This window comes from Crocodylus porosus, unplaced genomic scaffold (genome assembly GCF_001723895.1).
Source record: "Crocodylus porosus isolate Cpor-Errol unplaced genomic scaffold, CroPor_comp1, whole genome shotgun sequence".
Taxonomy (NCBI): Eukaryota; Metazoa; Chordata; order Crocodylia; family Crocodylidae; genus Crocodylus; species Crocodylus porosus.
The window spans coordinates 5789662-5816675 of record NW_017728933.1 but is presented as its reverse complement, the minus strand read 5'-3'; the positions used below and the strand labels follow the sequence as shown (position 1 = coordinate 5816675).

General features: G+C 45.5%; 1 protein-coding gene across 2 annotated transcripts in view; it reads left to right on the top strand.

Annotated features, from left to right (window-relative positions):
* The first annotated feature begins 1826 nt into the window (after positions 1-1826).
* Positions 1827-27014, top strand: part of XPO7 (exportin 7) — a 69883-nt gene continuing 44695 nt past the window's right edge. For both annotated transcript variants that reach the window (XM_019546129.1, XM_019546128.1), the window contains exon 1: positions 1827-1895. In XM_019546129.1, the coding sequence (XP_019401674.1) occupies positions 1878-1895 (18 nt within the window). In that variant the 5' untranslated portion in view covers positions 1827-1877. The remainder of the gene's footprint in view (positions 1896-27014) is intronic.

Here is a 27014-nt window from a genome sequence, read left to right as displayed (position 1 = left end):
GGTGGCACCTGCAGAAACAGGTGTGACCATGACAGGTTTTCTTATGGGGCTTAGCAAACAGCTGTCTCTCTCTCACACCATCCTGACTGGGCCTGCAGAAGGGAATAAGATTGAATAATTAAGGCCAGTCTTCCTTGTGCCGATCTGCTCAAAAGGGCAGGGGGGGAGGAATTTTCAAGTGCTTTACCTTGCTTTGACTTTCCTGAATTTCTTTGCAAGTCTCTACTGGCCTGAGATCAAGGTTATTGAGTGGTTTAGAGCTCTTTCAAGAAGTAAAGACTGCTAGACATGGAGCTAATCTGTGCTCTGGAGAATTTCCCAGAAAGTAAAGCAGAAAAAAAAAGAGGTAGAGAATGGAGAAGAGAAACTGGTGGCAAGGAGCTTGCTTTACAGATGTGGGTGCTGAGCAAACATGCAGCTCAGAGGCTAAGGGGTCACAGGCTGAGGTAAGGCAAACACTTGCAACTTCCTCCTCTGCTGTGGAGGACCCATCTCCTTGGATTTCAGCCGTGCTGTACACCCACCCTCAGCTGGCAATCCATGCTAGTGGCCAGTGCCTAGCACTCCCAAACTTAGACCCAGGGACTCAGAATTGGGCACCCAAGATGCAAGACAGCTGCTGGGCCAACTATAAAAAAAGGGGTTGCCAGCCATCTTTCCCCAGGTGCCCTGTAGTCCCTTGTCCCAGCAATTTCACAGAGTCACAGAAGACAAGGGTTGGAAGGGACCTTGGGAGTTCACACCCAGTCCAACCCCCTGCTGAAAGCACGACCAGCCCCAAGTACATTATCCCAGTCAGTCAATCCAGGCCTTAATAACCTCCAAGGATGGAGACTCCACAACCTCTCTAGCATGTTCCGGTACTTCACCACCCTCCTAGTGAGAGAGTTTTTCCTAATATCCAACCTAAACCTCCAAAGCAACTGCAGACTCTCCTTGTGCCTGGAGGAGGGTGTTTGTGCCTGAAAGCTTGTAAAGAACAATTTTTCCAAATATGTGGTTGGCTTAATATAAGACATCACATTTACCCAAAGGACCTTGTCCCCTTATGTCCTTGGACCAGCATGGCTGCAAGCAACACCCCCTAAACCTCCTTGGCTTTTTACAAGCTCCCAAGAACTTCCCCTTTTGGGCTTCCCTTGCTTTGCATAGGTCTCAGCCAGGTGGGGATGTTGTTGCTGCCTTGGTCCCTGCGTGAAAACTTTGCAACAAAAAAAACTTTTCTGCTTGGTCTGCATTGGTGGTATAGTGGTGAACATAGCTGCCTTCCCTGGGTGTAACCGCACCGTCTTTGTGGGCAGGACTTCCCCACCCACCCCAGCACCCTTGGATGCCAAGGCTGAGGCTGAACCCTATAGACCTCCTCTCGAGCAGGAGTCGGGATGGGAAAAGAAGGCATTGCAGAGGGGGTGCTGGCACCCCTGCCAGGGACATGGGGGAAGCTGCACCTGCCACCCCCACCACAAGCCAAGACAAAGGGGGCATACAGCAACCCTGGGGGTGCATTTCCGCAGGGGTCCTGAGCACTGTGGAAGGCAGCAAATGCAATGCCCCCGAGGCCGGGGCAGCAGGTCCTGCAAGGCCAGGCTGCTGCAGGAGCTGGGGGCGCTGCGGCCCCTTTAAGAACCATGTAAACAAAGCCCGGGCCCCGCCAGCTCCCCCTCCCCTCTTAGATTCTCCGCCGCCGACGTCACCGCGCCCGCTACGCCACCTATGCGCGCCGCGCCATTCCCCAAGCCCAGCCGCGCCGCGCCCGCCGCCATGCCGCTCGGCGCCTTACGCCAAGTGCGTGCGGCCGGCGGCGCAGTGCGCAGGCGCGGCGGCCCCGGCGGGGGGGCGGGGGGAGGGGGGCCAGAGAGGAGCATGAATGGAGCAAAATGGCGGATCATGTGCAGGTGAGGAGGCCCCGGGGACGCGGCCTGGCTAAGGGGGGCGGCTGCCCCGCTCCCCCTCGCCGCCCCCGGGGCCTAGGGGCCGGGGCCCGCACTCCGCCCGCGCCTTGCCTCGGGGCAAAGTCATGCTGCCCAGGGGAGCGGCCCTTGCAGCCCCTTCCCTCGCCCTGCTGCCCGGGGCGCGGGGAGGAGGCAGCCAGGGAGGCGCTGGGGCATGCAGCACCCCGGGGGGCTGCAGGCCAGCGCAGCCCGGGGTGGACTTCATCCAGGAGGCTGGCAGTGAGGTGCTGAGGCTGGGGGCGCAGGGGCAAGCTAGCGCGTGGGAGCGAGCTGCTAATCTGCAGGGTTTCCTTTGCGCCCCAGAGCTGTTTCGAGGATTCGTAGTCGGGCGCAGTGATGTCCCGTCCGAAACAGCGGGCGTGGGTTTCCAGGTTGGGATGGGAGTCCCTTTTCCTCCTCCCCCTGCGGTTGTGTTTGCCTCCTGAAGGCTTGCTGGGGATGGGGGGTAAACGGTGTTTGCCTCCTGAAGGGAAGTGGTGGCTTTCCCATGATCCGACCTGGTGGGAAGGAGTGGAGTCGATGGAGCAAATTGCAGCAACGGGAGGTTGAAGTTGGATACTGGGAAACACGCTGTCGCTGGGACGAGGTGGTGGACTCTCCATTCGCAAGGCCTGGCTTGGTAAAACCTTGGCTGGGGTGATGTAATTGGGGCTGGTCCTGCTTTGAGCAGTGGGGTAGGACCAGATGTGACCCCCTGAGGTCCCATCAACCCTCATTTTTCTATGGTTGATGTGGCCAGATGTGATGTCAGGAGCAATTTTCATGTGACAGTGTGCCTTGAACAAGGTAAACACCCACCTGCTACCTTTTGTGAATGAGTGCAACATGCAGTTGCCATGCGTTGAAGTGCAGATGGGGTATGGGGATAGCTACCATCTAGGAAATAGCATATTTTCATGTAATAATTGTAATTGGACTTACCGTCTTACTGGGCTCATCTGATCCCAACCCAAGTGCAGGGCGGCTGGACCTGATGATATGTAAGGTCCCTTCCAGCCCCTAACAGCTATGAAACTATGACTCGTGAAGTAGGTAAGATAGCTGAAAGGCTGGGTAAAAGGCAGTGACTCCTGGATAGTTCATTTTTGTCCGTGTAACTGTTAAATAAATAAACTCTGCCTTTGCTACCTCTGTGAGCCACAAGGGTGAGCAGTTTAATAACTTAGAATATAGCATGTGTAATTCTCAGGTTGTCTAACAAGGCTGAAATTATATCCCAAGAAACCTAGATGACAGTCTTTTGGGGATTGCTTTATTACTCAATAATTGACAGACCATCCAGGTACTAGCGAATAGCCTTTTTCCTTATTTGCCAGTCAGGGTGCAACAACTTCGAGACCCTCAGGGTCTGGTGACCCTGGGTTTCTTGCTGTTCTTGTTGCCTTAAGCAAGCTTTTTCTTTCTAAAAACATTGAGTCAAACCAATGGAATTTAGAGCTGCAAGAACAGGATTAACACCTAACTTAGGTTTGGGTGCACTAGTTAAACTTTAACATCAGAAGCTGAAAGATGTTCCACTTGGAGAATATATTATTTGCAGGTACTGTTAGGTCTCTTGTAGCTCAGTGATCAGGATGACAGGGCCTGAGTACGGCTGGTGTGGACAGAGAAGTTACAGGTGGTAGTTGCCTGGTTTCCTTAATTCTTTTGCATTCTCTTTCTGATACATTTATCCATGTGAAAGAATGAAAGACCAGCTTGAAAGCATTTCATCTAGTTCTGTTCAGGGTATAAGTTCTGTCAGATCTGTGTCGATTTCTGGGCATAGAAAGCTAGAGGGCATCATAGATTATACAAATAATTTAAGCATCTGTTAGAGGGCTTTCCACAATCTAATGATAATCCAGGCCTTTTAGTGTCTTGTAGCTGCATAAAACATGGTGCTCTGTTATAAGTTAAGCTTGCTGATGAGTACAAAACACCTTTTATTATCAAAATAACATAGGGAAACATTGTCTGCATGTTTAGGTAACTCAGAACGTTGCCTTTTGCTGTATATCATCGTACTTGGTCTTTGGATAAAGAGGTGTTTCAGATATGTTAATAAAATTTGGAAGAAGCAGGGTAAAATCCAGAAGAGTAGCAGCAATATTTTGCTCAGTTTTTTGTTGTTAAATATTGACTGATAGTGTAGCTCTGGAGAGTTGAGAAGAGCCATTAGAATCAGCAAGTTCATACTTAATACAAAAGCTTAAGCTTATTCAGATCTCATTACTAGAATTACTAATTTTCATAATGAAGTAGGCTAATGGTGGACTTCTTAGAAGACCACACAAACAACAGAATACTGTCATTATTCGATAGGTCTTTTGTCCTAAATTCTTAAGCGTTAGTCTTTTGGTTTTCTTTAAAAAAAAAAAAAAACTTTTATTTTCTCAGCAGTCTCTTGCAGCCAAAGGCAATTGTGCAGGCTTTTTGTTGGACAGTTTTTGAGAACTGCTATAACAGGCTTGAGGACTGAAGAAAAGAGTAGCAGTGATAGTGTGACGGCGAGAATCATGTATTATAGTTGCACATGGCTACATAAACTTGTGCAGCGTTGGAGGAAGCCTTCTTTCCCTGTTTACAAAACAAAATTGCCTGCTGTTTGGGTAAAGCTTTTGCCTGCTGTCTTTGAAGGCCATTCAAATTCCATCTGGTACGATACAGAAACAGAGGACATAGAGATGCCGTTAGAATTAACGTGGGGAAAGGAATGCTGAGTTCCCTTTGGTTCACTTCCCCTGCCTCTCTTTACTGTGCGTTTCTTTTTCTATGCTACCTCTTGGATGTGATGATGTTCTGTAACTTCAAATGGGAGAAATTTATTGGGAGATATGCGAGGGAAGTCTTTTTGCTTAGAGCAGGGGCATAGGATGGTTGTTCTGTGGCTTTGGATACTGAATTATTCCTGAAGGTTCCCCTGGATGCAAGTAAAAGAAATCATTGCACTCACCAGACTTTTTTGCCCCTTGTTTTGCTTTCTAGGACTCCTGCTTTTGCCTGTGCTTCAGAATCTGACTCTTGTATTTTTGCTCTTATTGCAGCAGGGCAGGTGTTTGATTAGTACCTTCATAGCTGTAGAAAGAGTTCAGTCACTGAAGCAAACAGATAACTTATTGTTGATCCTTTGCACTTGAAAAGCAGTAGGTTGAATTAACGTGGGCCAAAGTGAAGGGGTGTTAATCATAGGATTCCAGCTCCTAATTGCCTGACAGTGGTTAATTCTAAGTGGCACTCTTCCAGACTCTGAAGAAGTTTATATCTGTCTTTTAAGATGGGTTTAGGTATGCATCCAGGTCTTGTAAAGCATTGGTGAGAAGCAGTGAAAAGTTAATCCTCTCATTGCAGAAATGTATCGAAAACAGTAGGCAAATGTGGTTGGAAGCATTTGGATAACATCTGTCATTGGCATGAACTGGGGAACAGATTTAAGAAGCAGAAAGTTGAGTGACTGAAAATTGGAGAGTAATTAATGTTTCCCCTTGAAATACAGCATGCAGGTGTATGTAGGTTTAAACATGAAGTTACAGTGAGTGTGAAAAAGCTGCATGCATGTATCTTTGCAGATTTTCAGGGAAGAGCATCAGGATCTTCTCACCTGTTGGAAACAGCCTCTTGTGCAAGTCTTGCAATCCTACCTGCCCATCACAAAAATTCAGGGATTATTAGGGGTGTGTTGTTTTTTTGGACTGGACACAGAATACACATTACCTTAGATCAAACACAAAATCTAATTTGGCTCTGGACATCTGTACCACACAGTTTGTCCCAGAGAAAACCCTGTAGACTGGTTGCATGTTTCCCATTTGATATCTCTATAACCTTGTGCTTGCCTAATAAGACTCGCAGTGTAGCCTGTTGCCTGACTACAGATTGCTTAGAGTACTGTTTTCATTTGTTTTACTCCAGGTTTTTACCTTCAGCATGTCACTGAACTGACTGAGAGCTCTTATTAAGGACTTCTCCTAGAATAGGCTGAGGCGTGCTCCAGGACCAGGTGGAAAACACTGTTCAGCTAAACATCGTGTTGGCAGCTTTCCCCTTGCAAATTAGACTTTTTTTAAAACTATAATTTACTGTCCAGCTACCAAGAAGCAGAACTGGTGCCTAAATTAATGGTATGTGGATTGTAATTGCATTTCTGGGTTCCAGGTATGCATGTATGTGGGAATCCAGAACTGCTTATATGATCTGTATACTATTAAGTTAGCCAGCAGTTGTGTGTACACATGCACACACCTCTGTGATCCAACATCAAGATAATGACAAAGTTTAAGAAGAAAATAGGTTGACTTCACCTTATTTTGACTGTTCAACCTGACTTTCCATTCTGTCCCTTAGTTTACTTTTAAAGTGTCTCATGGGATATGCTACTTTCCTAGGGAGAAGATAAGATGCTCAGTCCAAAAGATACATAGTGAGCCAGTGCCTCTGAGAGGAGCTTTCTCTCCTCTTTGGATTGTTGCAAAACTGTCAATTGCGCAGAGGAAAGGAAAGGAAAAAAGATGCACTTGCTTCTTTGTGATTTTTCACCCTTGTTAGTAACCTACTAAAGTCAGGGTGAACGAAATCTTGATCCTGTTGAAGTCTTAAGGTAGTTTTGCCAATGACTTCAGTGGTCCAGAACTCTGTCCTCAGTTTCTAACTCATGCATCGTCTATGGTGCATCAATTAATCTTTGACTCAGGCATCTGACATGCACTGGACCCATGTTACAGATGATGAAAGAAAAGCACAAGCAAGTGAAATGGCAGGGTCACCACAGTGTCAGGGCAGAGAATAGAATGCCGGAGTTGGACTCCACCCCCCTGTTTTAATGACTAGACTACAGTCCTGCTAATACCCAACGCTAACACAATTTGGGAAGCCTTTTCATTTTAAGAGAACACTGAACCTTGTATAATGCAATGAGTGACTTTATTTGCTGATCATGTTGTCCTGTTACCCTTGGTTTTGGGCAGAGCCATTGGTTTTTATGAGTCTGCAAAGCTTAGGCCGGGGCAGGCAATGTTTTTTGGCTGAAGCGCTGAAAAAACCACAGTGTCTACCTTGGAAGGTGCCAGAGTGCCGACATGCCTGCTGGGAGCAGCCTGGGCTCTGTGGCTGGCAGCAGCTGCTTAGAGCCTGGGCTGGCAGTGGTGCGCTGAGCAAAATGGCCTCGCGTGCCATGCTCAGCATATGTGCTGGGGGTTGCTGACCCCTGGCTTAGGCCTAGTATAGCAAAGCACAAAAGTCATGTTTTTACTGGCCAGTTTAAAAGTGGAGAAGTTAGTGTCTTGCTGCTTCCTTTCTAGTGCAAGGAAGACAAATGTCAGTAGATTGGTACTCTTATGCAGTGGGACTGACTGTGACTGAGTTACATGTATATCCTTTCCAAGCCGGAAGGGAATGCTTTTGTTAATGGGTTAACCTGATAACTTTAGATACAGCAAAGTATGCTATGGTCAGGTGCTCTCAACTCCCCTCATAATTTTGCCATGCTGCTAAAGTCTAGACACCTCAGTTGCTCTCACTACCCGACTTGCTGTTGCTGTTCCCATCACTGTCCAACTGTGGCACTGTTGAATCTTTCTTTCTCTAAATTAAATGCTGGTTTTGCATTTGGAGGAAAACAACACCTTGAAATGGCTCAGCTGTGACCCAGATTAGATTTGAATAAAATCATCAGAGATGCTGCAGCCTAGCAGGTCCACTGAAAAAAGCATCAAATGTAGCTCAAATATATATAGCTGTATAGTGTGACTGTGATGTGTGTGTTCCCTTACACTAACCATTAAAGGCTTGCACAAAGTGAACCCAGCTACTCTTAAAAATGGGTGCTACATAAATGCTCAGAACAATACCCGCTGCATCCTAGTTCTGTTCCGTCAAATGGATATTTAGCTTCAGTAGCAAGTTCTCACTAGTCAAATTTCATTTTGTTAATGCTTATGACAGTCTTAATTCTGTAGCAGAATTATCTGAATTAGTCACATAGAAAATACTACTTAAACACTGTTTTAATTTTGGAATAGTAATAGAGTTCAGGGGATAAGAACTCCACCTGAGTGTTGAGTGCGTGGTGGTGTTCTGAGTGCAGGTGGTAAGGCTTCTTAAGATTTCCATGAATGTTGATAATGAACACTAATTCTCGTTTTCCCTATTAACATACCCTAGTTGTAATACTTTGTCACGGAAGTTTGGTTGAAGGGTCACTTTTAATTAGGGGTGCACTGATAAAGATTTTTGGGGGGCCAATACCAATAGCCAGTTAATGAGCCATAACAGCCAATACCAATCCGATTGCCAGTATGGAGCCTGGCAGCTCAGAGTGCAGTATGTGGCTGGTAAGTCTGGGGGGGATGCATGGGGAGGGCAGATCAAGTCCCCTGTGGTGGGTGTGGGGCTGGGACAGGGGCAGGCACTGCTCAGCCAGGGCAGGGTGCAGGAAGGAGCCCTGAGCAACTTGTCCAGGGGGCATGGGCCAGAGGGTGGATCCCACCACTATGCACACCCCCAGGGGAACCATGGGGAGCATGTGCCCTCAGATCTGTGCACAGGGTGAGGGTGGGCTGAGGCCAGGGGGGCGGTGCTGGGCTCTTCCTGGTGGGGGAGCTGGACCGGGGCTATGTTCGGGGCAGGTAGTGAAGGTGCTGGGATAGGGTGGAGGGGGTGGGTATGGGAGAGGGGCCTACAGCCACCCCAGAATTCGCCATAGTGCCCCCTCACCCCTGTAACCCTCCTCTCGCAGCGCTGCCACTGCCCAGACCAAGCACAGCCCCCTCTCCAGGAAGAGCCTAGCACTGCCCATGGCCCCAGCCTGCAGTGGCAGCCCGCCCTCACCCCATACACAGATTTGGGGACAACGCCCCCCAAAGCTCCCCTGGCGGTGCGTGTAGCAGCAGGATCGCCTCCCCCCCAATGTGCTGTGTGGCTCCATCCCATGCCTCACCCCAGTCCTGCTGGGCAGCCCCTGCACCAGCCCCACTCCCTCCCACACTGCAGGGGCCTCCATCTGCCACCTCATACCCCTTTCCTCCCCCCTGCCTCTTCTCACCCAACAGACTTACCGGCTGGACACTGCTCTCTAAGCTGATGGACTGGTCATGTGCATACTGCAGCTGCGCATATGTACGCAGCATTTATCAGCGACATGATGGCCACATCAGCCAAAAAAAGCTGATTGCCAACAATATCAGTTTTCTTTTTATCATTGCCAGTATGAAATGTATCGGTGCACATCTACTTTTAACCCTCCATGTAGGAAGCATCCCTGTTTAAATCTGAGTCTGCAGCTTGAAATTTTACTTTAGAACTAAAAGAGGCAAATATAACTTCCATCCATAGGGTGGCCCAGCTACCAATGATCACAGTGGTAATTTGTGAAATCTTGTTAGGCTGTTTGCTTTTCCCTTATCAATGCAGAGGATTGGTCTCATGTTTCAGTGATGTGTTTCAAAGCATGAATCTTTCTGGTGAACTGACAGTGGAGCTGAACATCCTTGTGCTGCTTTGGCCCTAAGAGGCACTGAAGGGGTAAACACCTTACTGGAGACATTTGGTGTCTTGCAGGATTGGGCCTAAGAAAGTGTGCCAATGTTTTTCAGGTTATCCTTTGAAACCAAAAGTGCTTGGGAAGAGAAAAGGGTAGGATAGTGTCATGGTTCTTTAATTATGTTGAACAGAGTGCTCAAATCCTGGACTGTGCTGTACAGCATAGCTAGTTTGGGTGTGGTGAGTGCATCTGTTCAGTTACTCATCCTCTTTCCATATTTTCTATATTGTTAGTAAAATCTAGAATACAGAGATGATGAAGCATAATTTAAAATAAAAGGTCTTTGAGGGCTATGCATTTATGGGAACAGGCAGACAACAGTCAATTAGCCAGGTGCTGTTAAACAGGAAATATAATTGCTGAAGATGTTGGAATCTTTCTGAGCCATTAAAGATAGTGTGTTGAAAGTGGCATCTTGATACCTGGCGCTGCCCTGGGTTGCATTGCATCATAACTGCTGCAGCTGTGGCAGCTCTGCCATTGGGCATAGGATAAAGGGAAAGGAAATCCACCCGGATATTGCTTGACATTGCTTTTTGTAGCATCAGTGCAGCTTTCTGTTGAGGCTTTTCAGTGGCTGCTGAGTTCCAAAGTACTAGGAACTTACTCTGCTTATGGCTTATACCCAACCCCTGAGTTGGCTTGCAATATGGCATCTTGAATGGTGCATCCCACTTAACTGTATAGCATGTCCTAGGTCCTAATGTGTTGTCTTTTTGTTTACATTGTAACAAATATCTGTTATCCTTTTTGTTGGTTAAGTGTGTAAATGCCTTAAGTACACAGGCAATTACTCCGTTGGTTCAGTAAAAGAAATCATCCACAGAAATCTGTTTCCCACATATTTCCTGGATCACCACAGCTACAGCATCCCTCCAGCACTACCTTATGTACATAGGACCTCTTCACCTTGCTGTCTAGTTCATACTGTGTGCTTTTTTTAACTGGATACTTAGCAACATTGGTTAGGTGCTGTTGGTTTCAAGGCCTTGATCGCAACCCTCAACTGACTAGATCCTATCAAGTTCAAGTCTTCTATTAAGGGCATAAGGCCACCTGAGAAACAAAGTTAGGAGCCTTAATGAGGTGTAGAATGCTTAGAGCAGATTGCTTCTATGGTTAATGAGCATTGTTCACACTGAGTTTAGATAAGAGCATACTGCCATATAGGCATACCTTTTCTTTTTATTCCCCCAGTTCCAGGGCTTTGCACTTCAAGGGAGCTCACTATATGTGCATTTCAGTGCTATAATGTCCTCAGATGAAAGAAAACTCTTAAATCCATTTCTTCCCAGGCCCTTGTTGAAGATGATTTGGGCTGATCCCAGCTCGTACCATAAGAGCATTTATCCTGTCTGCTTCTAGGTTTGTTTGTTTGTTTTTTTTTATTTAAAACTTCATCTTGAATTCCCAGCCAAGTCTACTTAACATGAATGTCCACTCTTTCCCCTGTTCCACATTATTAAAGGAGTTTGGCAAACTGTATTTTAATTAAAAATGCAGAAAGAAGGGAAGCAGATAAGCAGCTAACTGTGTTTGGCCTGTCCTGTTCTATACCTTCTTATGTAGATCAAGTAGATTGCTATTGTTTGAGTGTAAGTTGATCTTAATTTAATTTCTCATAATGGGGAATTTAGGGCTAATGGCTCAGCCTTGCAAGAGGAGACTTTTCAAATGAGAGATGGATGCTTCTGAACTGTTCCCCTCCCACTATGTCATACAATAAAGCGTGTCACCTAGATAAACATAATATAAAAAAGTAGGACTAAAGGGACCGTCAGAGGTCATTTAGTCCAACCCTGCCTCCTACCTCCAGCAGAGGCAGGATCGTCCCTATCCAAACCATCCTGTACAAATCCATAACCTGTTAATAAAACAACGCAGTCAGTCTTGACACAACCACGAGGCATAACACCTTACCCTGCCACGGGTAAAACAGGGGGACAGTGGTGTCCAGTATAGGAAGTACTGACAATATGGTCAGTAACAAGTCCATTACTTTGTACCACTCATTCCTTTTTTTGTTATTTCATGCTTCAGCTGGTCAAGTGCTAATATTTGGATATCAGTGTGTTATTCTAGATGTATGCAATAGTCATGTTCTTCCATGAGTTGATACCCTCCCTTCTCCTCCAAAGCTTTTATTTCACTAAAATCATCTTCCTGCTTTCCTTGCACTTTCTGTCACTGTATAACTCCTTCCTCTACTTTCCTTCTCCCTCCCCCAAAATGCATCTTCAAAGTGCATTGTAGATTCTCTTTGTATGAGGAAAAGTGGAAACTGGGACCAGTGAAGTGACTTGTTCAAGGCTCCACAGTGATTAGTGGCAGAGTTAGGAGCAAACTGAATTGTTGTTGCTTTTGTGAATCCTTTGGTCCTTGTGGCCTCTCCTTAAGAAGACACTTGCACATTCTCAATGTGTACATTAAAACTTTTCAGTAATTGCTTGTCCAGTCTTTTGGGTTCTGTTGCCTGGTAATTCAGGCAGCCATCTATAAACCCGTTAAACTCTTCTGTGGGCGTTTCTGTGGTGCTTGTTAATACAATATCTGTGTTTTTCATTCACTAATACTAAAAAATGTAGTTTGATCTTAACTCTCGGGACCAAAGGAACAGGTTATAACTGGCTGTAGTTCTTTTGAGTGCCCCCTCATCAAAAAAAATTGTTTTCTTTAGTGTGGGGGGGGCAGATACTGGGGAAATGAGGAAGCAACTCAAACATTTTCAGATTCCTTGACTAATCTGTAGAATGCAGAATTGCCTCAGACTTTCTATTTGTAAAAGTATTTGTCAGCATAATTTGGAATATTTCAGTGCCTTGTGCTTGAGAATCTGATTGTTGGGATGAAAGGGAAGTTCCTCTAGTCCAATGTGTCTGTGTCAAGTAGAAAAAGGGTGCCTGCTGTTTTCCATAAATTAACTATTCCTTCTCCAAGCCATTTACTTCTGGTCCTATACAGGTCCCCAGCACCCAACTGATCAGTTCTGTGACTGGGCAAGTTCATCCGAAAGATTTTGCTAGTCAATAAATGTATCCTCTTAATGGCTTTATCCTATTACAAGGTTACCAGCAGGCCACATGTTTTTTGTTTGTCACTAAGATCATTTTGTAAAGGCAGCAGCTGCTGTTTTTACTGTTAAATGCTACCACTTCAGGACCATCTTTAAATCCCTTCCATCCTTTCATCTATTGCCAGTAAAATGAGCTCAGCATCAGAATACCCTCTAGACTCTCAATTCCAGACCTGTAAAGGATTGATTTCTCTCTTGAAAAGGCATTCAAATGGTCTTTGAACACACTTTTCCAAATGGTGTATCCCACCCTGCACTCCAAATTAATTGTACTCGATTTACTAAATGTACATTAGCTAGGAATGTTGTTTCTACACAATCCAAATATTTTAACTTTGTTTCCTATTTGAAGGCTCTCTGCTCATGTATCATTAGTCAGGAGTGTGTGCGATTGCAGGAGTTACAGTCCAAGGACATTGTACTGGAAAATAGTGCTAAAGAAGAAATCGTAGTAGTGGTGGTTGATACTTGGGAGGGCCTCAAGTTAAACAAGTCAGTTCAAGGTGAGTTTGCATACCTTGCCCTTGTTTCTGCCGTTTCATGGATGAAGCAATATAGCTGCTTTGTTTTGTTACAAAGGGAGCAGCCGCCAGGGTATTGAAAAGCTGTGGAATCGATTAGGGGTAATTTTGTTTTAGTGAGCCCTGTTGTATGACGGGTATCTCCAACCTCTTCCTGCATTTGTGTAGTTAAATATTGCTAGTAATGCATAGGTGAACACAATAGCCTCTGTGCATACCAGTACCTTATGGGTAGCTTGGCTTTCTGAACTTGCTGTACTTATCCAAGCAAATACTTCGTTCTTAACAAGCTGATACTCCTTTTTATAATACGCTGTAGTTATGAATTTGCACTTAGACACCAGTGATTTTTATAGAAGAGCTTAACTTGCTCAAAATATGGCATCTGTCACCTGCTCTTTCCCATTTCCGCCATATTCAGCAGAATGGTCTCAGTCTTGCATCTGCATATAATGCTCTCTCTGTGTATACTGCTTGTCCTGTTTCTGCTCAGCTGGAAATTGTTGACCTCCATCAAATGAAGAGATCTGGAATATAAAAGGAGTCTCAGTCCTGAAAAGTAATTGGGAAGAATGAATTTTGCCACAAGGCAGTATAGATAGCTGTACTACAAAAAGCAAAGGGAGGTACAAAATTGACTCTGTTCTCCGCTGTAGTAGCCAAGGTGTCAGTGACTGCTCAAAATCTTTTTTGTTATTCTCCCAAGTCAGCTAAAACAGCTGTCGTTGGTCCTAGGCTGGCTGCATTGCTTTACCGTCTCATAGTCTCTCCACTGCATGGCTTTCTAGGTGTGAAATTCTGTAGCTTGCCTACTCCTAGACAAAGGTGCGGCGGTTCACAGCACCCAGAATATCCCCCCCCCCGGCCAGTGGAAGTTGGACCTTGGAAGGGTTCCCTTTTGGGAGCGTGTGACACTAGCAGCGGTACAGGACCATCTTCAATACAAAGCATAAATTGGCCAAAAGATGCATGCCATTACAGAAGTAGATTTAAAATAAGAGACCTACACACACACCTCCTAACCAGAGCCGCAACCTTTCTATCCTTTGATCTGGTGGGACTAACTTATTCGCCAGCTCTGAGATGGGGGTGGGGAGGGGGAGCATTTAGCTCAGCTCACAGCAGCATGCTTTCTCTGTTCATGGCCTGACTGTGGCTACCTTGACTCCATTGAAGCTGTCTTGTCTGTGCCATTGTTTTACCTTTCTTCCTGGTTCTGCAATAATCCTTGAACAGCCACCTCTTATTTAACTGTGCATTCAGGCAAGTGGCAATAAAAAACTGGACATTATATTCAGACTATGTAATGCAGACATTTTCCAGGTTTGGTTTAGAAGTCACACCTGCCAGAGCAGCAGCTTTCAAAAGCATCATGCATTAGATTGGGTTCCTCAAGGCCCTTACTTTCATGTAATGTGCAGACCAACAGGTCCCCTAAAATGAGTGGAACAAGAGACCTGGGGAAAACCTTCATGTGAAGGACCTTGCTGCTGTGTGATCTCAGTGCTTTGCAATAAGTTGTGTTTAATTGTAGTCTTGTTAATTATTTGGATTTAAAATCTAAACCAAGACTTTTCCTTCAGATGAGACTTAGCCTGATTAGACTCCTGGCCATATGAACAAGTAGGATTTTTTTTCACTTTCTGCAGTTCGCTTGCTTATCATGTTTCTGAAATGAATGCTAAAATGCAAGGGCTTCTTTGTTTGACGGGCTTTTGGCTAGCTTAGGCTGTGGCTCAAATTACTGTTCTGCTAAAGCACTGTGATTTGAGTCAGGCTTGCAGGCTCCTTGGTACATTCATTTGGATCTGGTTATGACCAAGTGTATCACGGAACTGCAAACCCCAAATACAATAGGGCAAAATATCCATCACCTCTATGTGGTCAGACAGAAGTGAAAAGCAGTTCTGTCCCTTTGTAGGAGGAATTGTCTATGTTCAGTTTATGCTGTGGAACCAAGCAGACATTGACCATGCCTCTGATTCCTTTGATTCATAATTATTAGCCCTTGCCACGTGTGTATGCAGGTTGCTGTACATGCAGATCCTATTTAAAAGACAACTATAAATGTGTTTTTAAAAGTTTTGCCCTAAACCTGCCGTCAATAACTGCTGACTGCCAAGATATAATTAGCTTTAGTCCCACTCACTGAAGGCATGCTTCTGTATCACCGAACTAGGCACCCTGTTATCTTTCCTCCTGCTTTTAGGCCCCTTTAGCAAATTGTCGTCCTTATCGGAGGAACGTAGCTGAGTCTTGGTAAAATTATGCAGAGGGATTTATTTGCATCTGAGTAGTTTAGTTTATTGAGCAGCTTCTGTTGGATGTCAGCAGTTTCACCACCCACTCAGGCTCTTGCATTCTTATGCTTTAAGCTCTCAGGGGCAGGTACTGCCTTTGTTTCTGAGCTATATATTCTTCTGTGTGCAGTGCTGATCTTGGGCTAAGGCATTATGGTAGCCAGTTATGATAGTTGCTGATAAGGAAGTGCAGTTCTCTTCAATTAATGATAGGCGTGTACATTTTGCCAGAATAAAGGAGCCTATCCCCTTGCTGTCTCAGAAATAATCTTTGCAGGGCACATTTGTAGTATATGGAAAGGGTATCACCAACCATTCCTGGGTTTCCAAGCCTGGTATTTGTCTCTGGGTCAGCATGTGCAGTGCATAGCCTTTCTGTTTATCATCTTGAGCCAGGTGCCTCGAGTCACTCTTCACAACTAAAGAAGGATGTTTGCCTGGAAGGATGTTTCTCTTTGGGGAGGAAATAAGTTTGTATTGGTTTCTTGATAGATGCAAAAAGATCCCTGTGGATATTACTGTAATAAATAAATAAATAGGTGATGTGATAGAAGTGCATAAGCAAGCTTGCTTACTCTGCTGCTGCTAGGGGTAAGTTGCAATGGATGATTATTGTTCAGATTTTCTCATTAGTGATAGGCATGTGTGGAAGCTTTAAGATAACACTGCAGCAATGGTATCTTTTAAGTGCATAATAACAGGACTCTTTCTCAAGTTCAGCAGATAATAGTTGCATTATTTAGCTTATTTTTTTTTCTTGACACACCCAAGCTTCACTGACTGACACATGCCCTCAACCTTTAGTCACTTTTAATGCATCAGGCCTTTACTGTTGTGATTATATCTTTCAGACTGGGCTCTTGAACACACAGGCTTTTCTCAAAATACTTTCCCCTTTTCTACTTTGTTTTGATGGAGTGTAAGCAAGCACTGGTTGAGGACTTTGAATAACCAAGGTTTGAAGGCCATTGATTAGGCTGGATTCGAACAAGGATTCCTATGTATCTGCAAAAAAATTGCACACATCATACCACTTGCACTTCACCCAAACCTTCATCACTAGCAATAATTTCAGGAGTACTGTATGCATCAAAGAAAAACTGTTTGGATTACGAGGCAGAACATGTGTAAAAGAAGGGAATGGGATGGTTTTGAAAAATGCCAAACACCAACGCAGGTGGGCCTTTGTCCTGTTTACTTTAAATTGCCAGCTCTGACATTGGGGATCTGATGCGAAGTGAGCCATGTAGTGACTAGTTCCTAAGATGCTTGTAATTTGTGCTGCTTTTGTTGGCAGTTTTCTTACCTCAGCATTTTGATGTCCTAATCATGCTGTATGATCCTAAGGATCGATAGCACAGACATAAAGAGAATCCCTTTGCGTGCTTAGCGGTCTCTGATGTTTGTAAAGTGTGACTTGGCTTGTAGTGCACATGGAACTCAGAAAATAGTTGTTAGAATAGATTAAATGACTTGGGACAAAAATAACTATCCTAAACATGTTGCTGAACTCTGGCAAGAGGAAGTTGTGCACGTCTCATGGAATTTACCTTCTGCCTATTGCAGTGTAAATTGCTTCAGGAAAAACCTGCAGGACATCAAGAAGACTTGGCTTGAGCTTGGCCTTTTTTTAGATCCCCGAAGTGATGGAGATAGATTGTTTGCCCCTCTTAAAAGTATTTGGTTACGCTGTATGCTTCGATTTAATGTTCTGGTTCTGCCATCTTGATACCAGGCATACATTTTGTCAGTTTTCTGAAATGGTGGGCTGTCAGCATGGCAAAGTTGAACTCTTATTGAACAAAACCTGCTTAGAGCTTATTGCAGCCCTCTGATACAGAGGATGGTGCTTAAGCAACCATGTAATATAGGATCAAGTCCAGAGCCATCCCCCGGGGCTTTTTTAGGTAGCTGTTATTTTCTTCATGGTATTTATTATCTGAAGACGATGGCACATTGTTTATATTTGCTCTGCGGAGAACTATGTGATGGTGACACTTTAATTTGTATTTTTGAGCTTTTTGTCTTGTAGCATAAACGGATTGAATCAGGGTGTTTTATTTCTCATCCCAATCTGTGAGTTCAGCAGATACTGTCTGTAGGAAAACATTGAGGCCAAGACTTGGAGAAATGTTTGTCTGAAGTTCAATGACCAACTTTGGCCTGAATTTCAGAAGTGCTGAAAACAAGCAGATCCCATTGAAGTGAACAGAAGCTGATGGGTGCTCTGCACTTTTGAAAAATCAGACTCCTCCCGTTTCCCCCCCCAGGTTTTCAGAAGCAGGTAGAAAAACTTTTGAGCTTTATGTACTTAAAATTTACTTTGAGCTGAAACTATATGGTTCTGGTAGGTGCCTTTCCTATAGTGTCTGAAACAAAGTGAAGTGCTCAACAGAAAAATTTGTTTAGCTAGATGGAGAAACAGAAGTGTGGGTTTCTAGGTATGAGTGGTATCAAAGTCCATATGGCTTGCATCTGTGTAAAGGTGGTGATTTCATAAGAAATGGATACAGTTAAATGGCTGGGAATGGGATGGAGAAAATGCAATAGATTTATTTTTATAGTTCTGTTCTGAATCCATATCTTTTTAGATGCAGGTCAGGATGTGAGGACCATTGCTGTTGGACTGGGCAGTTACCAATGTGCTTACTTAGAAATTTTGGAATGATGAATTTCACCCCATATTTTATTTAGTATGCTGTACTATTCAGTTTTTTAGGGACTTGATTTTCAGCATGTAGGTGCTTATAGCATGTGTGATCAGTATAAAACAATCCAACGTTGGTTGGGGGAGAGACTTGTTTGACCTCCTCTCTACCTCCTGTGATTTGATTAGTCTCCCTCTTGTGTCCAAAATGGCAAATTAAAGTTGCTGTGATGTGATTGCAAAGTAGCAGTGCAAGGAGAGTTGTCCTGTGGTGGCTGGAAGAGCTCATCAGGACTCCTTCCTCTTGGTTAAGTCCCTTAACTGCTTTGCATGTGTGAGAAGGAGGATAGTCTCTTATCTCAAGTGAGTTGAGGCTTAATGTTTATGAAGAGCATTTGGAATTGGGTGCAGTGGGTGTTTGTGGTTTGTAGGAGTTTTCCTTCCATCTGTTTTTGGGTTTGCTTCAACTTGGCCAAGTGCCTTTACTCATGTTAGTGCTATTTGTGTTTAAATGGGAGCTCTCAAGTAGCATTTCAGCTTGGGAATAGTTTGCTGTCTCATGCTCTCTCCCTTATCTAATATACGCAGGGTTCCTGCTCCATAATCAGTGTGCTAAATGGCGTTTTTATCTTGGTTAAAAAGGTAGATGCTGCTCAGTCTCTGCCACAAAATAATCCCCACCCATTTGTTGCCCGTAACAACCGACCATCTCTGAGAAGCTGAGCAAAGGCTGGAGTAAAGCTCGTCTGATTTTCTGCGTCCAGTGGGGGAAGGAAGAGAGACCTTAGTATTCTGTCACATTGCAACTTCGTGAGAATATGTTGATGAGGATTTACTGTTGCAAACCTCCAATGCAACAGCAGGACAGCTGAAATGTTCTGCTTATTAATGTGTTGAATAATCTAGTTAAAGCAGACAAGAAGGAGAAATGTACATCAGCAAGGCTTTCCCTAGAATAATGCCAAAAGGATTTTCATCAGGGGAAATGATCTGATTGGATTACAGTTGCAGCCTACTGTGAATGTTTTCAGGCTGTTTGAGAACATTAAATTGGAAAAAAAAATTACCATTCATTGACTTGGGCTAAGCGACCAACAGTAGGAAATTCCAAGCTGACATCCACTTCACCCTTCAGATGTCTTGTCGTGCCTTAATATTTCTGGCAGAAATCCCTTAGCATGAGACCCTGTCTGCTGTTTGCTTCTTTGGGGTCAGCTGAAGAAGATGCATCAGCTAGGAACTGACTCATCATTTCTAGATGGGGACATGAAGCAAAATTTTGATGAATTAACTGCAGGTGTGAAGTGAAAGCACATTAAACTTGCATGGGAATATTTGGTTTAGGTTGATACGAACAAAGAACACCTTTGTTCATGCAGCCACATAAGTTTATTGTGCTTTAACATCACACCTTTAGCTAAATCATCTTAATTTTTCCTAAGTGTCCCTATGTAGACAGGCTCTCTGCCATTAGAAGACAGTGCTATTAATGCTTATACTCTGTGTGACAGTGAATCCTTAGGGTAACATTGCTGTGACTTGAAAGTTCTCCAGAATAGGAAAGAAGGGTTGGGGTTTTGCTTGAATGTGGTGCCTGTGGAAGTAGAACATTGATGATGATGGTGTCAAGATGTTACTTGCCAAATTCAGTAATTTCCACACCTGAGTACATTTCTGAATTGGGGCCATTTTAAACACGGTCTGTGTAGGATCCCCATTCAACCTGACCAGAGCTCTGCAACCTTTTTGTGACTTTCTCTATGAAGCTAATGTTGGGTTTCTCTTGAGCAGGCTGCCAATTCATCTGCATTGTTCACAATTGCATTAGTGATACGGAGATGCTGGAATAACCGCCCTCCTTGCCACTTTGATTTAGGCCATGGTTTGAATCCAAGCTTCCAAAGCAGGGAACCGAGGCTTGATTGTTAGCTCCCTGTAATGGCATATCGCCTTCCTCCAATAAAGGAGAGATTTGCATTGGCCTTTTGCATGTGGAGAACATATTTTTCTGTTCCCTGTTGACCTGGTTCAAGTCAGTAGCCTTTTCATCTTTGCTTGCTCCTCTCTGCTTGTGTTTTTATCATGCTTCCCAGCCTAGGCAGAGCTGTCATAAGCTAATTGCCAGTGGATGATTGTAGAGTAACAGAATCTCTTCCTGGGTAATCCAGCTGGCCATACAGTTGTGTCTTCTAAGTGACAAACAATTGGCCCTGTTCTTCCCTGTGTAGAAATGAGACTTATTCCCTAAAAACAGGCATTTGGGAACTGCTGCCTGCAGCACTGATCCTGAAATAGCAAGATGCTTGGGGCTTAATGTATCTCTTTAGAAGAGATTGGTGTACCTGATGGGAAATTTACCTTGAAAGTTTTTAAAATAAAGGTCCCTGATTTCATATTTTTCCCCTCTTGTCTGTTGCTTAGGCTGACTTTAAAGAAGTGGATCCAAGTAGCTTTGATATTTTTTTTAACCCCCAGCACTTATGCTTGTAAGAAACATGTAACTTAAAGCAGTCAAGGTCACATTTATTCTAAGAACCAAGTTAGTGCTAATCATGCTTTGTGCATGAAGAATGTTTTGCCATGACAAATGGAAGATGTTGTTAAACTAAGTCTCTCTTTCTTTTTTTTCTTTTTGTTATTTAACCTGAGTTGAGGACACTAGAGCAGAAGATTCAGTAGTTTGCCAGAGGATAAACAGAACATTTTTTGGGGGGGAGGAAGGGGCAAAATGTCATGTGCTAGCCTCTAATGAAATATTACAGAATGGAGAGCAGCTGTAGATAGTTGTTGTACCCCTTTTTCGAAAACATTTTTATTCTTGCTTTAATTTTGCAAGTAGAATATGACATCAGTGTTTAGTAATAGTTCTTTTGCAGAACCATGTGATGCAAAGTTTTGTACTGCTGTTAATATTAATGAAGCTGTAATGGCTTCTGAGCGTCTGGTCCATTGTAGTTATGAAATGTCTGGTATTTGTTCCTCAGTGTCTTGTATACCAAGGTAGTTGAATTTAGTAGGACCCCAAGATTGATTTATAGTTTCTTCTTGGATTCATAGACTGTGAGGCTGGAAGGGACCTCAGGAGATCGTTGGGTCCAGCCTCCTGCACCAAGCAGAAAAGGCAACTGGGAGTCAGGTAACCCCAGCAAGGTGACCATCCAGTCTCCTGTTCAGTATTTCCAGGGTAGGCGATTTGCACCACCTCTGGAGGGAGCTTATTCCACAGTCTGGACACCCTTGCTGTGAAGAAGTTTTTCCTAATGTTGAGCCGGAAACAATCTTCCAGGAGTTTCTGACCATTACTTCTGGTTTTCCCCAAGGTGCCCTGGTGAACAGTCGTTCTCCAAGCCCTTGATGTATGCTCCTGATGTAGCGGTAAGCCTCTATCAAGTCCCGTCTCAGCCTTCTCTTCTTCGCACTGAAGCATCCCTGGTCCCTCAGCCTTTCCTTGTATGGCTAGCCATGCAAGTCTCTGACCATATGGGTAGCCCTTCTTTGGACTCCCTCGAGCTTTACCACGTCCTTGTTTCATAGATTTCATAGACATCAGGGCTGGAAGGGACCTTGGGAGATCGAGTCCAGCCCGCTGCCCAAAGGGCAGGAAATCAGCTGGGGTCATAGGATCCCAGCAAGATAAGCATCCAATTTACTCTTGAAGGTGTTCAATGTAGGTGCTTGAACCACCTCCACTGGCAGACTGTTCCAGACCTTGGGGGCTCGGACAGTAAAGAAATTCTTCCTTATGTCCAGCCTGAAACGGTCTTGCAGGAGTTTGTGACCGTTCGACCTCGTCATCCCTTGGGGCGCTCTGGTGAACAAACGTTCCCCCAGATCTTGGTGGTCACCCTTGATAAACTTATAGGTGGCCATCAGATCACCCAGTACTGGACACGGCACTCCAGCTGTGGTCTCACCAATACCAGTAAAGTGGAAGAATCACTTCCCTAGTTTTGCTGGAGATGCATTGATTGATGCATGCCAGGGTATTATTTGCCCTGTTGGCTGGCTACAGCATCACACTGTCAGTTCATATTCATACTGTGGTCTATGAATATGACCCCCAGGCCCCTTTCATTTGTGGTGCTGGTCAGTTTGGCGTTGCCAATCTTGTAAGTGTATTAGGAGGCTTTTTGTCCCCAGGTGGAGCTCTTTACATTTCTCGGCATTGAGCTTCATCCGATTCTGATCTCCTCAACTTGCTAACCTGTCTAGGTCCACCTGTATCTGCAGCCTGTCTTCAAGCATGACCACGGTCCTCCATAACTTGGTGCTCTCCATGAACTTGACCAGTGAACTCTTTAGCCCCACATCCAAATATTTGATAAAAATGTTGAAAAGCGCTGGTGTCCCCTGAGGGACACCGCTGGCCACTTCTTGCCAAGACGACATAGCTCTGTTCATTAGAACTCTCTGAGTCTTGCCCCGCAGGCAGCTTTGTACCCACCTGTCTCACAGTTAAGGCCTCATGAGAACATCATGGGATATTAGATCCAAAGGCCTTTTGGAAGTCAGGGTATACTATGTCAACTTCCTCTCCCTTATCCAAGTGGTAAGTTACCTGATCATAGAAGGACCTTAGGTTAGTAAGACCAGACCTGCCCATGGCGAAGCCATGCTGGCTGTCATTCCGAATCCTACCTTCTGCAAGCCTTTTGTATATAGACTAGCTCATAATGCCCACCGGAAAGCAGGAGGGCTAGCTCCTCCTGCTTGTTCCCCATGCGCCTGGCATTAGTGTACAGCACCTGAGTCCTGCTAATGAGGCCCTCAACATCCTGTCATGCAGATGGAAAACTACTCCCTCAGCTCCTGCAAGAGTGGCTCTTCTAGTGTCCCTATCTACGGAGCTTTCTTGCATTCTTCAGTTAGTGTTTCCCTGTCCCTCAGCAAACTTAGTTTAAAGCCCTATCTAGAAGATCAGCCATCCTGGCCATGAACAGGGACTTACCTCTCCGTGTGAGGTGGATGCCGTCTCTTCCCAGGAGTCCTCTCCCTGAATCGTGCACTGTGATTGAAGAAACTGAAGCCCTCTCGGTGGCACCACCATTGGAGATGTCAGTTCACTTCCTTGATGCAACCTTCCCTCCTAGGGTCATGGCCTGCAACAGGGGGCACAGAAGAAAAGACTACCCGAGCCCCAGAGCCCTGTAGTCACTCATGACCCAGTCAGGAATACTCCTGCCCATGTCATTTGTTCCCACATGGATGAGGCGCACGAGGTAGTAGTTGGAGGCCCTAAGGAGCCTGGAGAGCCTTTCAGTGTCTCGGATGTGAGCCCCAGGGAGGCAGCAGACCTCTGGCGCTAGGGTGTCCTCACAGCAGATGGGTCCCACAGTGCCCCTCAGGAGGGAGTCCTGCACCACTGCCACCTTGCACCGGAGTATGCTGCTTACCTTCCTCCTCCTCCAGTGTCACCATCGGAGCCTTCTCATGCGTAGGGAGGGGACCGTACTTGTTGTGCAGGGCCAGGGGAGGAGCAGCCCTGGCCCTATGTTTCCTGGAGCGTGAAGTGACGGGCTTCCAGGTCACTTCAGTTGGGTCCATTTGGTTAGCCATCTCTTTGGCCACCGTCTCTGTTTCCTTCTCTTCCTTCTTCTGGAGAAGGGTCTGGCAGTAGCCACTGATGAAGTCTTTATGGGCCCTGGTGGTGCACAGCTTTCAGTTTGTGTTACAAAGATTGTGATTGTCTGCAAATATTAACAGAACACAATTAATTTATGCAGGCCATCCTTCTAGGGCTAGATCCAGTTCAGGGAATGGCATGGAAGCATAATTGCACACTTCCTTTCTGCAAGTGCTTGCCGGAAAGGGTGTATTGAAGGCTCTAGCTGTCCCTGGAACAATTGTGTTGTGGTACCTCTTATAACTCCTAAACAGTCAGGTGCATTTTTAAGTTTTGCAAAACAGCATCTCATTTCTGACTGGAGAATGCACGAGGCCAGACTTCACCCTGAAGTAAATTTTGCCAGCCACTTTATAAACTGCTGAAAATAGACTTGTGGTGAAAAATGACACGCTGGCAGATGCTTAACCACAGCTATGTGAACAACATTAGTATAATAATTGCTGAAGAGCTTGTGGAACAGATTGCTAAGGCATTAAGGAGAGCCATCCAGGCGTTTGCTACACCTTTAAACAGCATGGTTGTTTTGGACCATTTTTGATCCCAGATTTATTCTGGGTGGGAGCAAAGTAAGATGTCAGGACATTTGCAGCTTGTTAAATCCAAGGGAGGAGGATGATTATATTGGAATGGAATAGAAATGTGAATTCCAGTGCAACTGGCGGGCCTCAAACATGAGATCTCGTGCTGCTAGGCCTCTGGCGTATGGGCCTGCTGGCCGCCTCATCCCTGGAATTGTCTATTCTGGATGTGGTCTTAATGGTAGTCTCTGCCCCTATCTCGCCTGCCACGACTTTGCTGGAACCTTCAGTGGAGAGGCCGACTACTTCAACTTATCTCGGATTGGGACTCTCAGGGGCGCTGGTCTTCTGTGAGGCTCCGCCCTCCCCTACACCTCGCCCTAAAAACCAGCCACGCCGAGTTGCTGCTGATTCCTGGAGCCCGTCCCTCACCTTGTGGCACCGAGAGATATTTGGTGGCGACTCCGTCAGCTTGGCTTGACACTAGACCCTGTGGGTCAGGAATCTTTCTGAGGTTCCCCCCTGGACCTCCAACCATAAGCTACTCCGCACAAAACTTCCAAAAGAAAAACAATGCCCATAAGTTTCTCGGGCTTACAAATCAAAGTCTGGACTCCCTGTCGGGAGAGAAACCCCTCCTAGCTTAATTCCCTCTGCAGCACCCCTCTGGCTGGGTGCTGTGTTTCCTTAATAATCACTCAGGGCCGCCTCCCGGCAATCTGGTTCCCTCTTCGCTCAGTCCCTCGCCAAGTGGTCCTACCTGGCTGAATCCCCCAGATTCTGCAGTCCCTTCCGCTGCTTGTGTAATGGTTCCCTGCTGGGACGGACTCTGGGGTGATCTCCTGGCCCATGTCGCTCCCCCCTGAACTGCCGGGTCTTCCTCCGTCCCCCTCTCTTCGGGGCATCTCTTAGCCCTGGACTCTGTTCCCGGACCCTTGTGCTGGGCTCCGCCACCGCAAACCTGGGCATCCGCCGCTTTTCCCTCAGTGCTCTCCGTCCCGCAGCTGGGGGATGTGTTCCAGCCTCACAGCTGGCTGCTGACCTCTCCCTCGCCTCTGGACAAGGACCCAGGCTTGGCTCCCCTCCTGGCTGGTCTCCAGCTCTCCTCCGCCTCTTCTTCCCTCGGGCGTCTTTTATCGCCCCGTGCCTGCTCTGATCATTATTGATCACAGCTGGCCACAATTTTAAAAAGACTAAAGGCGTGGGTCCCGCCACCGCTTCTGCCATTCCCGTGTCATCGGCTGCAGGTAAGGAACTCATCGTTTTCTTTCTTCCCTTCTCTCTTTCCCCCACCTTACTTCGGGTCTCGGGGCACCCCTTTTCCCCTTCGGGGCCATGTTGTGCCATCCCCGTGTGACATCCAGCTTTTGAGGAGCTCAGCCTTGAAGTTTTCATGTCTTGTGAAAACGGAACAATTCATCCCAGACTGCTAAAGCAACCCCTTGTCAAACAGTAGTTTGTTGCTTCATTATGACTAAAAGCTCACTGATAATGTGCAAAAGAGAGAGAGATTTCTATATTTAGGTTTCCTGTTCAGAATTTCAGTCAAAGGTGTGGCTCAGCAGTCAGCTGGTTAATGTTCATTGTGCATCACTGTCTCTTCCCCACCAAAGCAGACAGTCTTTGTTTTAAAACTGAGAACTGAAGGTCAGGGATTGGACACATTCCTGAAGACTTGCCTGGTAAATGTAGGCTGTGCACCAAGACAGTTTTTGAGGTTCAACCCATGTATTAATGTAATATGTGATCTGCTTGAAGAGCCTGAGGAAATAAATATCCAACAATGAAATGTGCTTTTTGAACTGGTACATGTAAGTGTGTCATCAGAAGAACTCTCTGGGTGAATCGCAGTTTATTGTAGGTATTTCCTGGCTATGTAAAAGTGAACCTGCTATATGGATTGGGATTGCAACAAATAGAGGAAGGCCCTGTGTAAAAGCAACTGCTGTGTCCTTTAGTTGTTTAGGGTCTTCTTGTGCTCGGGTCACTTTAGTATGCACAGGGTCTGAGATGAAACTCAAGATGCTTCCAGCACCAGAGTATATTAAAGTGAGTGGCACATGATCTATAAAAGGGATAAAAATTAGACTCATCACTTTGGAGCTTTACATTGTCTAAACTAAGTCTGGGCACTCTCATATAACATGAAGAAACAAGCTGTCTCGGCCCCTGCCCCACTCCTCCCTCACTGCGGGAGTCTTGATCTGCCCTTCCCCTACACCCCCCTTTTTTTCCCCCACACCCCTTCCACCACAGACTTACCAGCTCTTCAAGCTGCAGTGCTGCGTATCAGAAATTGGATTGGTGTCAGCTGATATGCCTCCTTAAAAATTGGCTATCAGTATCCGCCCCCCAAATCTTTATCGGTGCACCCCTAAGGGCAAGCTGTGGTTTAATCTCTTTACCATCTTTATACTTTGACTTCAGCAAGGCTTTTGATATGGCCTCGGACAGCATTGTTACAGGCAAGTGAAGGAAGTATGGGTTGAATGAATGGACTGTAAGGTGGGTAGAAAGCTGGCTGGATCATCAGGCTCAATAGATAGTGATAAATGGCTTAATGTCTAATTGGCAGCCGATTATCAAATAGAGTTTCCCAGGGATTGGTCCTTGGGCCGGTTTTGTTCAATATCTTCATTGATGATCTGGAAGATGGCATAGAGTCCCTAAGCAAGTTCATGGATGACACCAAGCTGCCAGGAGTAGTAGATACGCTGGAGGGTAGGGCTAGGATTCAGAGTGACCTCAACAAATTGGAGGATTGGACAAAAAAGAATCTCAGGTTCAACAAAGACAAGTGCAAGGTGCTGCACCTAGGACAGAAGAATCCCATGCTGGGGGGTGACTGGCTGGGCAGCAGC